Source organism: Elgaria multicarinata, chromosome 2 (genome assembly GCF_023053635.1).
Source record: "Elgaria multicarinata webbii isolate HBS135686 ecotype San Diego chromosome 2, rElgMul1.1.pri, whole genome shotgun sequence".
NCBI classification, from domain to species: Eukaryota; Metazoa; Chordata; class Lepidosauria; order Squamata; family Anguidae; genus Elgaria; species Elgaria multicarinata.
The window spans coordinates 128,649,081-128,662,784 of NC_086172.1; the positions used below are offsets into that span (position 1 = coordinate 128,649,081).

General features: G+C 40.0%; 1 protein-coding gene across 1 annotated transcript in view; it reads left to right on the plus strand.

The window, feature by feature from the left end:
- Positions 1 to 1,441: 1,441 nt before the first annotated feature.
- The window catches only part of ZNF106 (zinc finger protein 106), a 137,478-nt gene continuing 125,215 nt past the window's right edge, over positions 1,442 to 13,704 (plus strand). Inside the window, exons 1-3 of the mRNA XM_063117669.1 lie at positions 1,442 to 1,532; positions 9,601 to 9,686; positions 11,119 to 11,180. Coding sequence (XP_062973739.1) covers positions 9,633 to 9,686; positions 11,119 to 11,180 — 116 coding nt within the window. The 5' untranslated portion in view covers positions 1,442 to 1,532; positions 9,601 to 9,632. The remainder of the gene's footprint in view (positions 1,533 to 9,600; positions 9,687 to 11,118; positions 11,181 to 13,704) is intronic.

Below are 13,704 nucleotides of genomic sequence, written 5' to 3' on the forward strand. Positions count from 1 at the left end.
TCTTCCAGAAGGTAGCATGGGACCGATAGAAGCATGTTTCCTTCCAAAGAAGTAAAATGTAAAGATGAATTTGGTGACATTGTTTTTAAAAGGATTCATCATCATCATTATAAAATACAGATTCTACAAATCTTATTTTATTTCATACTTGCTGTATTCCTGTCCGAATACAAAATTTACAAGGCTTTGTCCATAACATTAGAAAAGTATGAAATATGGTTGTAAGAGCAACTTAAATCTCACCTAGAAACCAGACAATATTTTTGGGGGACATATGTGAATGATTTCCACTTTACTGCTACAATGGCACTATGCCTCATTCAATATCAGAGCTTGACAACAGTCAGCACACTTTACTGTGCAAAACTGATTTTGTCTGGGAGGCCATTGAACCTTCACTATTAGCAATTCGTTTTTACAGTTCAACCCAGTGCAGGTTTACTTGGAAATAAGTCCCATTGTTAGAAAAACATGTTCTTATTGACTGCAGTGGGAATTCCTCCCAAGTAACTCCATAATCCTAAACGTGTGTACTTGGAAGTACAGGCCAAAACAGAAATTACTTCAAATCCATATCTAGCAGCTCTGTCTTTTTCTCTCTTTATTCTAGAGTAGGCACAGTTGCCCCAATCCAGTTTGGGAGCCCAGCCTGGAAGGCTTTTAAATCTAGATCAGGGCCCTTGCACTTATTCTAGAGTTAAAATGAGGGGGGTGGGAACTGTAGCTGCTAGATAGGGATTTAAAGTAATGTTTGGTTTGGCCTTAAGTTCCATAGTGTTCAGTAGCCGCTTATTCACAGACTTGGTAAGTGACTAAGTCCCACTGAACTCAGGGGGGTTACTTCTGAGTAGGCATGTACTGCATTGTAAGCAAGCACAACAGTGAAGTCTTACTCATCAGCTTAACAGTCTACCAGCATTCAGGAAAGCTATAAAGACTGATCTCTTCCGGCAGGTCTATCCAGTGGAATTTTAAGATGTTTTTAACAATGTATATTATGTTTTAATTCAATTTTATGTATTTTATCGTTTATTGTTGTTCCCCGCCTCGATCAAGATGGAGAGGCGGGTAAGAAATAAATTATTATTCTTATTACTACGACCTGCTCCTATGTATGTTTACTCAGAAGTAAACTCCCACTGAGTTCAGTGGGATTTACCACCCTCTGAGTTCTGTGGGACTTTATGCCGCAGTACGGCCAAAGTTACCAAAACTACACTTCCCGAAATGCACCGCTTCTTGCCTTGCTCGGACCGTGGATCTCTGATCGGAGTCGTTCCTTATGACTATGGCTTTGCCAATCCCGTTTCTGTGAAAAGCAAAACTACTATTCCCAGAATGCAACCACAGTTTGGATTAGGTTTTCTGATTGGTTGAGTTCATGGAGACGCTTCCCGTGTTGTGGCGCGGTTCTCCTTGGGGTCGGCTTCAGCAAGTCTCCGGAGGGGGCGGCACCGGTGGAGGGGCCTGGCCGATCCATCTTGCTGGGCGATGGGCTTGTTCTGCGCTGCGGGGTGAGGAGGGTACGACCTGTGAGTACTGAGAGGTGGATGGATGGTCCCCTTCATTTCAGCGCGTGGGGTGGACGCTGAGATTAAGCCCTGGCACATTTGTAGTCTGGAGGGCTCTAGGTTACTAGTATGTGTGTGGGGTAAAGCCTTCCTTGGATTAGGGTTGAAAGTAAACATCTGGGCGGAACAATCAAGGAGGAACCATCATTTAAGTAGTTTGTAATCCTGCCGAGCACGTAACACTGGAGCACAGGGTGAACTGCCGCTTGTGCTTGATTTTATCCTTACTTTTGTTGTTTTGAAACAAAAACATTGTAGAAGTAACAAAAATTACCCAATTTTAGAGTCATTGCCCAGTCTAAAATTTTAATTTTCTCTTGCAAGCTGTATGAGAACATAGGAGAGGTAAATATCCCTCCTTTATCACTTTTCACAGCTTCTGTGCACACAAAAGTGAGTTGGTATTAGGAGCATCCAAAAAAGTAAGCAGAACAAGAGAGATTATTGCATGCATTTGGACTGTTGTCTAATAATGTGCTGCAGCAAACACATTTTTATGCATCATGTGTCAGTAGTTCTTAAGCTCTGGTTCTTAACCTTGGGGCATTTTGGGGTGGTCCCTGGGATAACTATGAAAATAGTAACAGAAAGAGGCAACCTCCTTATATTTAAAAATGTGAACAGTAATGCAAGCTGTCTCTTGTGTAGTGGCTGCAGTTAAGACACAAGATAAACTTTTTGTTGTATGCTCGGTTCTCCCCATACTTGCATATGGATGGTTTTTAGTCACATTTTGTTGAATTACAGTCCAAAAGGGAAATGCATTAGCCAAGTGTAGTTTGCAAGGCTTTCAAGAGTTTTTCCTATATAGAGAGTAGGTAATGTAAGTAAACGCAATCCACAAAGAACAAACCAGAATAGTAGCCTTCAATACCGCATAATATGTATTTAGCTAGTTCTTTTCAAATATGTAATTGATAGTTGTAAATTATGATACAATTGTTGAGGTACTGTGGTGTCATAAATTTCAGCTTAGATTTATTATTAACATTTATATACCACCTTGTCTACTAAAAAGCTAAGAATGGCAAGGGTTGAATACACAGATGGTGGCTCTCACCACTCCAAATACCCTGTCCACTCTCATCACTCCAGATATCCTGCCCACATCCTTGAGTTCATTACAAAAATAAATTTGCTTCTATGTTTAAAAGTAATGCAATTACTTAAATATTTTATAGCAGTTCTAGGTTTTTTTTTAAAAAAGCAAAGCACACAGATGTCCTAGCAAAACAATCACTTGCCATAAATGCAATGCAAACTTCTTTGAGTGAGAGGTACCTTTCCAAAGAGTTTGTAAGATTTGCATATTACATATCTTCTGACGAAGCTCTCCTTGGTAGGTTTGATATTACTTTCAAGTTATAATCTGAACGAGCCTAAATAATAAGATTGTGTTTTGGCTAAATGCAAGTCCTTACTACATATGTTACATTATGCATAATTGATTAAAAACCCAGTAACTTCAGTGGTGATTACTGCCTTTAATTAAGGCATTCTCAACTAAAGCCAGGATAGTTCCTCTTATTTCCTTCATCACTATGTTTTGCTTTCAGCTTGGTACTCTCTACTGTAGAACTCTTTTCCTTAAGGAGCAAATCCTTGTCTTGCTGGCCAAGAAGATGGAAATTCCATTCTTACAGCATAGGTACAGAACGGCCAGCAGCAGTGCAGGTTTTTCCATGTAATCAGTGCCTCTGTTTTGTGCTCCGGAGAAACATGTATCAGTTGAGAGGATAGCCCACACCCTGTTGCCACTTTGTGATGGCTACTCTTTGAGGGACTGGTGTTAGTTTGCTTTACTGACGAGCCCTTTGGAATGCTTACTAAATTCAGCTAGCATGACAAGCAACAATATTAAACACTCCCACAAGCTTCCAATTCAACACATTTTACATCAAAGATTGCTTAGGAGAAACTCATTAAAATACTTGGAGACAAGTAATGATATCCTCTTACCTCAGTTTCTGGAAATGCAACTTCCCCCTCTAAAGATAATTTTCCAGGCTATATTCATGTGCACTCTTCTTGCTTTGTCTCTGTCCCATGTCTAGAGAGTAGCTAATCTAGCAATCTCACAGAAGGGCCCTTAAGAGATCTTATTCCTTCAGCCAAGCCAAGCTCCAGTTCTGGGACAGAAGTTGTTCCCCGTCATCAGTAGAACCTTTGAACAGTTCTGAAGTTGGGCTTTTTCCTTTTCTTCAAAGTTCACTCATTGGTTTGGTTCCTTGCAAAATAGCAGGTCTTTCAACTTTTCCTCTTTGTCCCTCTGTGGAAAGCTCTGGCCTGGGCTGGTCCATGAAGTCACGAAGAGTCGGAAGCGACTGAATGAATAAACAACAAAACCTCTTTGGAAGGAAATGGGGATGGCTGCATGCTCCTCTGGGTACTGATGGAATGTGGTCTTTGTGCAAGAAAGCAACTACTGAGCTCAGTTCCAGATCAGGTTGGAAAGTGCTCCCAGGCCACTATAGTACAGCAGAATTTCAAACAAAAAACTTCTCTCTATTAGGTATCTTCTACTATTACCTCCAGTTAACACCAGGATGGTCTTAGAAACTGGGAACCCAACAACTGGAAGGAGGGTACTTGTAAGCAAGATACCATTTCTGGTTGACCATGCCTTGAAAAGTAGGAGTACTTTCCTGTCTTGGTGCAGCCAAACTTGTTTCTTTGAGAAACAAGTCTACTGTTCTCAGCATGCAAACACAGATAGGAATTTTGGGTCTCTGGTTGATTGAGTGGATGGAAGTGTTTCCTGTGATGTGGCATGATTCTCTTTTGGAACAGTTTTAGCAAGTCTGTGGAGGATGTGGCATTGGATGATGGACTTCTCTAGATCATCTTGCTGGATGAGGAGGGATAGATGGCACTTTGGTGTTATGTATATGGGAACCAGGTCCCATGGGATGTGTTAATATTGGTTTTGTGGAATGCTGCAGAGCCAGCCATCTTGCGATGTTTTCATTTATAAAGTGGTCTTTCCAAACAGGGGTGAGGCCTTCTGGGGAACCCAGGAAGGCCAGATATGGTCCCTGGGCCTGAGGTTCCCCATCCCTGAACTAGAGGGATGTTCAGAGTAACATCCCTTATGTGTTGAGGAGGAAGCAAGGTGATGTGTGCACCGAGCTCTGCTGAGTGGGCATGAGAAAAGTTCCTACATGTGTATTAAAGTACATAAGTAGAGTCATTTCTAACACTTGGTGAATGTACATTCACACTTGCTTTTAAAACATGACAGGTGTCCTCTGAATCCTCACTTAAGTTGACCTTCAAAGTATCTCAGTGGAGATATGAGCAGGAGGGAAGCTCAGCAAAAAATATTTATGCCAGGCTCTACTGGGAGTTCCTTAACTGCTTGCCCCATCGTCAAATCATCAGCTTTGGGGTTAGAATCTCTTTATTTCTTCCCACTTTATAGGGGAACGTCCCCTCTTAGGCGTCTGGCACCAGGCTTCCTCTTTGCCATTTTGTCCTCTTCTGAACCAGTCCATCACGTTTCCCAGTGCTGCTCCAGCGGCCTAATTGGCTCTTAAATTCTGCTACCAGCAGGCCCTTCCTGGTTGGAAGTCACAGCTGCCAGGTAAATGGATTGGGCAGGGACATCTGGCTCTCAAGTACAACAACGGTACCCTACCCATTTACATTCTGTAATAGAGCACCAAAGGAAGAAGAGGGAATTAACTGAGACCCAAAACCTTCTGATATTTTTGTTTCTTTATTGGATTGGGAGTCTAAGAGTCTATCTTTTGTCTTCTAGTATTGCTTTGGTAGTAGCTTTATGAGACATGTGCCCCCCTGTTTACATCAAGACTAATGGTGCCTATCTCGTGGGGCAGGGCATCTCGCTCCCCTGATCCCCTTCCTTTGATGGCAACATATTATAGGCTCATGTGTCCTCTGTTCCTTCCACTTACTTTGTCTGTCCCCCAGAGAGGGGAGAGGGAGTGCCTCTAGCAAAGCTTTGTTGTATTTTCATGGTTACAATTGGAGACACACAGTATTTCCCTCTGTTGTGGAAGGCTGACTAGGCGAGAGCTTGAGAACTTTTATTCTAGTGCCTGTTGCCTCTTTGAGTTCAGTCTGAGCAGTCCCCATGTAAAAAGAAACTCACTCCTTGTCTTTCATAGCGACAGCCAATAGCAGCTGAATTCAGGCAGTATTTTTAGTCCTCTCTCATAAGTGGCTGCAGTTGATTGGGCACTTGATGGAAGCCTTAAACTATCCTTGTGATCATGCATAGTTACTCTGATATTCTAATTCGCCAAAGCAGGTGTAATTTTAGATCTGCTTGGTAAAAGTCACTTTAATGTAGCATGCTCACTGATGCTAAAAGGCCTACTCTAGTGACCTTGTTGTCCCTTTTAAGCACTTTACCTCCCTGCTGCCTCATGAATTCCAGAAATGCTAAGCCAATTTTAAGCAATATCCTAAACATATGAAACGCATTAATTCATTAACTACAAAGCAACACTAGCATTGACTGTTGGGAGCATAGAAGAGATCATGGCCCACAAGGAAATCCACAGTATTCCGTATAAGGATTAGCACCTCTGCTTTTAAGAATAGTTGCATGTTCCTCTTCACATGAAAATAATCTTCAGAAGTTTAAAGGGATGCTAATAATTTTGCCGCTTGATTGCAATGATCCTGAACAGCATTCTTTTTCTTCTTGGAATCATGATGATATAGCTACAGAGCTCTTCTCTCAATAGATGCTTAAAACATTTTCTGCTTAGGAAGGGAGGCATTTCCCAGTAACTTCTTTCCAGTGGAAAGTGTGTATGTGGGCAGAATTTATTTGGGTAGTTTGATGGATATTAAATCTTTTATAAAAGTTGCAGGCCTCAAACTTCAATACATACACCTGGGTTTTATATTTAAGGAATGTCCCATCCTATCACTTAATCCTTCAGCAGTTCCTGTATGTAATTGCCATTAACCATGTGAAATTGCTGATGCTTGTAAGAGATGTAAAAGCATGTATATGTATGTATGACATTATGTGGTTTGGTAAGTATCCCCAGGGTGAGAATGGTGAATTTGCATGTGTGAGAGTGAGGAGGCGGTGAAATGTGTGTGTGGTATATAAATTGTGTAGTGTGCCTGTGTGAGGTAGATAGGGAAATGGTCTAGTTGAGTTAAGATTGGGAGAGACCAAGGTCTGTGATGATGGTGCAAGAATTGTTTGAGAGACTGATTTTGAAGTATTGTGGATGAAATAATCTATATTGATAGAGCCATTTAAGAGGTACTTGTTTATTATTCAACCACTTATTTATCTAATTAATAAAGCTTTCTTTTTTTATTAAATCCTACGCCACCTTCTTGTGGCTGCATAAGGAGGGGGAAATAAAGGTAACAGTACAAAGTTATAAAGCCTATGTGTTCTCGCATATAGTGGACTGAGTAATGGGTTGGGCCTGAGCCTTAAAGGTCCTCGTGGCAGCAAAACCTAGTGTGAGTAAGAGAAGGTGGTTCCTGCTTGGGGGTGAGAAAGGCCTGAGATAAAGGGAATTCTCGTTGTGGGAATGCCACAGGTGATGGCATATGCGGTGGGATATGAAAAGAAAGTGTGTTGAATTTTAAAAACTGTTGAATTTAAGCCTGTTGATTTTGGACTTTTTGTATTAGGGCCTGATCCCTTAGTCTGCGCTCCCTGCTTTAATTCATTTGCCTCGCCTAATTCATGTACAGGGAGAGCTAACACTGTTTCTCCTTCCATGCCCCCCTCTTCTTCTTGAACATCAGCAATTTTCGTGTTTCCTCTGTATGACTGAGGTGCAGAGCCTGTCAGCTCTGACACCTTGTTACTCTGTACTCAATTGGCTTGGAACAATTTTCTCTCTAAGGAGTCTGCCTTGTGTGTCCCACCCCCCCTCTAATGTTTAAAGCTAGCTGATCAGCCTAGTCAGCCGCCTCACACACATTTTGAGGGCCTTTATCTTTTCCCTCCATATTCATTCTCAATCTCGCTACCTTTATTTCCAATTGGCTCTTCCCCCCCCCACTCCATTTCAATTCTCCATGGTGTCTTTTTTTCTGTCCAGCTCTATTCTCAATTGTTGCTTCTCCCCTCTGTTTCAGCTCTCAACCTTTGTGCCTCTAATTCCCATTGTCTTTGCTTTTCTTCCGCCTCCATCTCACCTCTATATTGCCTTTCCTTTTCTTCCAGCTCCATTTTCAGTTGCCCTTCTTTTCTTGCCTTTGCCATGATTCTAATCTGATTCTGTTCCCCCAGAACCTCTAAATATGCAGGGTCTGTGATTTTTACCTCTACTCCCACTTCGGTAGAGGTGTTCACCTGATGTTGTATCAACATCACTCTCAAATCCTCCATACTTTTCTCCTCATAAGAAAATGTTAAGGCTTTGCACTTCTCCACAAGTGCTTCCTCCTCCATGCTGATAAACTCTGCCATTTCCCCTCACAATTTCTCTTGTACTTTGTATTCAACAACTCTTTTCTCTTAGTTCAAAATCAACATTTCCTCTTGTATCCCAAATTCAACATGCTTTCTAACTGCCAGTAAGCATGTGAAAATGCTGATGCTTATAAGTGATGTAAAAGCATGCGTATGTATGCATTTCAATAATGGCAGATTCTATTAACATATTAGCTACTGAATGGGTTTTGTATCCCACGTTAAATGCATTTCATATTGATGTTCTTCAATCTATGAATAAATATTACAGTATATAAAGAATGGTGGCAGTACTAGATTTGCTAAGGAAATGGACAGCCCTCCCTGATCCCACATTTTGTTGCTTGTTGTAGTTGTGGCACAAATCATTGTAAGGTAAGAGGCAGTGCATTATGTGAGCACTGATGATTGCTACCTTTATGGCTACAGGATGGGAACAAATCCTAGCACAAGGGGTCAAGATTCTCCTTGTTTTCATAGTCAAGCACATGATTCTATCCTCTATCACAGCCTTTGGACTACAACCTCCATCAGCTGTAGCCAGCATGGCCAATGGTGAGGAATTTTGAGAGTTGTAGTTCAAAGCATCTGTAGGTTGAGGGAGGCTGCTCTATTATACTGCATCAGATCATAGTCAGTTGCTCCCAATTAATTAGGGGTAGGCAGCACAAGGTCTAGAGCTTGTGCTTAGTCCAGTTAGACTTCCTGTTTTAGTAAGACCACCCATTATCTCAGTAGCTCTTAAAATAAATTTGTATATTAGATCACTATTATTATTTATTAATTACATTTCTATACCACCCAATAGCTGAAACTCTCTAGGTGGTTCACAAAAAAATAAAATAACAAAATACGGCATATTATTATTCCCATATTACAAATAATGGGTGGGGATTGGCCTAAGGTGCCCAGAGCAGATCAGGAAAATGTGGCTCCTAACCTCTGCATCCTACCCTGCCATTGGTTTTCACTCCAGCAGCTTATTCCAGGACAGAGGCTTTTACCAGTTAAACGTTGGGTCTTCCATTGTTGCTTCTTGAAATTCACAATTGTGTGTTCATTACTCGTATACCCATTAGTATGACTATCTAGTCATATTAAAGTATATCGACTTATTTGTATTTATTGTTTTAGCACTCCAAAAGCAACCACAAATAGCACATCCAACTTACATTTTTTTACAGATTTAAACATTTTAAAAATTCTAAAATTTAAAAATGTATAGCTTTAACATTTTTGAAACATATAAACTGATTTTAAAATATGAAACATTTTGGTATAAAACATCAGCTTCGGTCACAAATAAGAGTTTGCTACAATACCACTTATAAGCTGAGCCCAAACCAATCAGGAACAAGCCAATCTTCAATGAGGGAACAAATCAAAACAGAACCTGGAGCTTTCATTTATCCTTGGAATCTTTACTTAGTGCCTGATTAAAGATATATACCACTTAGGCTGCTAAAAAAAATAGGTTATAACTAAGCTGAAGATGTGATGAGGGAATGGAAATAAAATTGGTGTATTGTATAATTTTATTTTCATTATCTGTAGTTAGAATAACTAAAAAATTGATGGACTGTTAATGATTTTTTTCCCTTGTAGGGGTAGGATAAGATCTTTACGAAGTATTCACTATGGCTCGAGAACGAAAATGTATATTGTGCCACATCATATACAGCTCAAAAAAGGTAAACTGAAATTTCAAGACCACCTCAAAATATTGAGCAGTATCCAATGCTGCCTGTGCACTTGCACTTACTCTGTTGTGCCTGCAGGATTGATCTAAAGCAACTCTGGAAACGAACTAAAACTCTAGTTTCCAGAACAGGGCAGTCAGCAGATCTGCCTCCTGTGATCTCAGCTGACCTGTCCCATTCTAGAAACAAGCATTTCTGCTCATTTCCAGGATTGCTTTAGGAAAAACTAACATTCAGTTGCATTAACGGTGGGTCCCACTGGCATGCAGAGAGTGTTGGATACTGCCCATTGTTTTTTAAAAGTATTTAAAAAATGGGTCCATTTTTTTAAAAAAAGGCCTGGGTTGTGCAAACTGAGCCATCATATATGCAAGGCATGGGTATATGTAAAATCAGGCATATGTCTGTCTTTAAAAGAAGAAGAAAAGCCTGGAAAGTGGTGGCCAGGAGAATAATAATATATATATTTAATTATGTGTTATTCTTTCCTCACACTTGGTGAGGCACACATACAATCAGTGTTTGGGTATGCATCCTTGGGTAGAAAAAGTAAATTAAGAATGGCACCTTAGAAGTTCTTCACCAAGCAGGGCCTGAGAGCAAAAACAGGATTATATGAAATGCATTTGTGTAAGTCAGGTGAAGTCCTTAGCCGCCAAGAAATGTTGAGGATGAAAAGACAGAGGGAGGTCTCTTAATAACTATTTTGTCTTCAGTTGGAATTGATAACCTCCCATTGAGTAGTTAGGTTTTTCAGAGCTGCTACATAGTCTAGCCACACTTTCTGCCCAGAATACATACCCTAATTATTGGAGTATGATATAAATTTTAACAACATTCATTGCTCAGTCATCTATAACACTGATTACTCAGAAGTATTTTAATGTGACTGTGTAGATAGTGGACATTTAAAGAAATAGGATCCAGTTATAGTCCAAGATACATATGAAGGTAAATTGGAGGGAAGAAGAACTAGAGGAACTTGGATGAAACTATATAAAGCAAGTTAAAGAGGAAAAATGGATCATCCTATACAAGCCTTTTCATGCCCATGAATAAGTCATAAAAGAATGGTCTTACGTTTGAAATATAGACGTGGAAAATTACACCTTCTTAATACAGAATGTGTACACGTGCCTTATGAGCAGCATAAAACCAGAACTCCCTTCTTAGCTCATATTTAAAAAGCCATTGTTTCTACTCTCTTGAATACCACCTTTTCCACAAAAATGGCTTGGCATTCTAATGATAGTAAGAGCCACTTGCAGGTAGTATAAGCGATTGAAGAAAAAGACAGAAAATTTCTGTTGCGCAGGAGTCGATCTGCCACAGGGTGAAATCGTTATGTAGATGAGGACTACTTAATTACATGGTGCTCTACTTTCTAGCTATTTATGGCTTATATCATTTTTTCTGCTTTTAGGAGATGGATGAGCACATGAGAAGTATGCTTCATCACCGAGAACTTGAAAATCTTAGGGGGAGGTATGATTATAACAGTGCCAAATTACAATTTGATGCAGTGTTTTGGAACACAATCCCCTATGTTTTGTGAAATGAAATATCTTTAGCTCTAATGCTATGAGTACCATTTAATTGTGTTTTCTAGTTTTTTAACTTATTAAGCGTATGTAATGTTTTAAGTTTGTTCAATCATCTGCCAGACAAAGTCTGGGTAGGGCAACAAATAATGGGTTAAATAAACCATGAGTTAGTTAGCATTATATGTGAACCAGAACATTAGCTGGGTTATGGGAGGCCTGGAATCAATTACCATCTCTGTCACAAACTTAGTGTTTAAGTGTCAGCAGAGTAGCACAGTGGAGGTATGCTTGTTTCATAACACAAAGGTCAGTGGATCAAAACTATCCTGTGCTATGCATTTTTTTCTTATAGATGGCTTAGAAAAATGGACATAGGTCATAAATGGATCAGTTATGGCCACAATACAAAAATAAAGCCTCCATATTCAGAGGTACTATGCATACATACTTGTGAGCTTCTGAAAGGTGCGTAGCTCAACCCCTTGAGCTCCACTGTTTGGCTGAAAGAGGGAAAATAAATAAATAAAGGAGGTGGAGATGATTAAACTTGAACCTTTTGGTGTTCCAAACTGGAGTGACTGTGTGCATGCACATGCACGTACATAATTATCAGAGGTAAAGCAAAACATGTTGCCCTACAGCTGTTTTGGACTGCAGCTCATATCATCCCTTACTATTTGGTCATACTGGCAGGCGCTGATGGCAGTTGTAGTCTGAGATATACTTTGGGTACCATATTGGGGCAGTCTTATGTACTGGTGGCTAGCCAAGAAAGATTTTCTCTCTGTTCACCTTTTAAAAATTCTTTAAGAGTATTTTTGAAAGATGTGTAGTGCAGGCAATTAAAAAAAATGGAGGCATTTACCCTTCTGCCCTTTTTGGGTGCAGATGAGACACTTTTGTTCACTCTTAAAACTGACTTTTACTTAGACTAATGTAGTTCTTGAGTGCAGATGAGGCATTTTTGCTCACTTTTAAAACTGACATTTACTGCAGATTGACGTGGTTCTTGGCAATATGAATGAATACATTTTATTTCTCTATGGCACAAAGGCCGTTACAGTAACAACAATAAAACAAGATGTCTGGGAACGAAAGGTCATATAAAATGTAATCTGCTAACAGATCACAGATAATATCTGTGGTGGGCCAACCCACTGTTGCTATCAGAAGATCTCCCAGAAAGTGATCCCTAATATCTTTATACAAGGAGCAGTGTAAGAAGTCATGTACTATGTCTTCTATCTCCCCTGCACCACAAATGCAAGTCCGCTGGGCATAGGGAACCCATTTGTACTTCCCCTCCAAATAAGCTGTGGGCATTGTTTGGAAACGGAGGGCAGTAAAGGCCTTTCTGAAAGCAGGGAAAGTCATATCTTGAAAATACTGCGGTAAGTATTGTTCTTTCTTAACATACCTGAACCATGGGGAAAAGGCCTGCAGCTGGGTGGATAGTACATTTTCATGAGCATCTGCTTAAAAAAATCTATTTCTAATAATTTTTTTTATCATGGGCCAGAAGTTTCTGAGCATCCTTTACACAAGACTGTGACAATGCCAACCAGTTACAAGCCCATCCACCTTTTGCGAGCTGTTCTTTAAAACATTGTTTCGCCAAGTTATTTTCATGAAGATTCATCAGTTTTTCCCCATAAAATATGATTGCCTTGTGGATTCTTGCCTTAATAGAAGGCAGGTCAACTTCCACTCTTAGTAAGGCAGAGGGCAATAAGAATCCATCTGTTCCATGCTGAACAGCTGAAGGGTGGTTGCTCTGATACTAGAGTGTCATCAACATTAACTTTAGCTATGTAACTTGAGCTTGTGTATTTCAGCTAATTTTTTAGAAGAACAATTTTGGACAACATTTCATAGGAGATGAGGAATCAACTTTTTTTTTTTTGCAGTTGCTGAGGTTACTATCTAAACGCTATATGTAGTGCACACAGCAGCATCAAGAAGATTCTTTATTATTATTATTTTTGCATTCAGATTACCCCTACACTCCACCCCTTGTTAATATTCAGATTTGGGCAGCTGTGGATGTGACCCATTTATATCAGTGGTGCTGTGCTTATGCTTGTACTACACTCTGGTTGGCATGTTTTTATGCTACATATAAAACGTGGGCACAGGTCTTCCTGTTCCCTTTCTTGGAGGCCTTCGCATCTAAATCTAGAAGCAGTTAACTCCTCGTTGAGTTATTTGGATATCTGTGTGACATCCATAAGAGCAAGGAACTCTGCTCTCATACGGGCAGTGGGGAGGCAATTGGAGATATCTGGGAAGCCTGTGTGCTATACTAAGATACCCTGTACATGGGGTGAACATTTTGCTCTCTTAAACATGTGCACTGCTAATCCACTGACAACATTAACTAAAGTAATCTTTTCTGATATCAATTGCCATAAAGCAGTGTATAAAATATACTAATGCTGCTAAATATTAAATGTGAATCAGTGGAG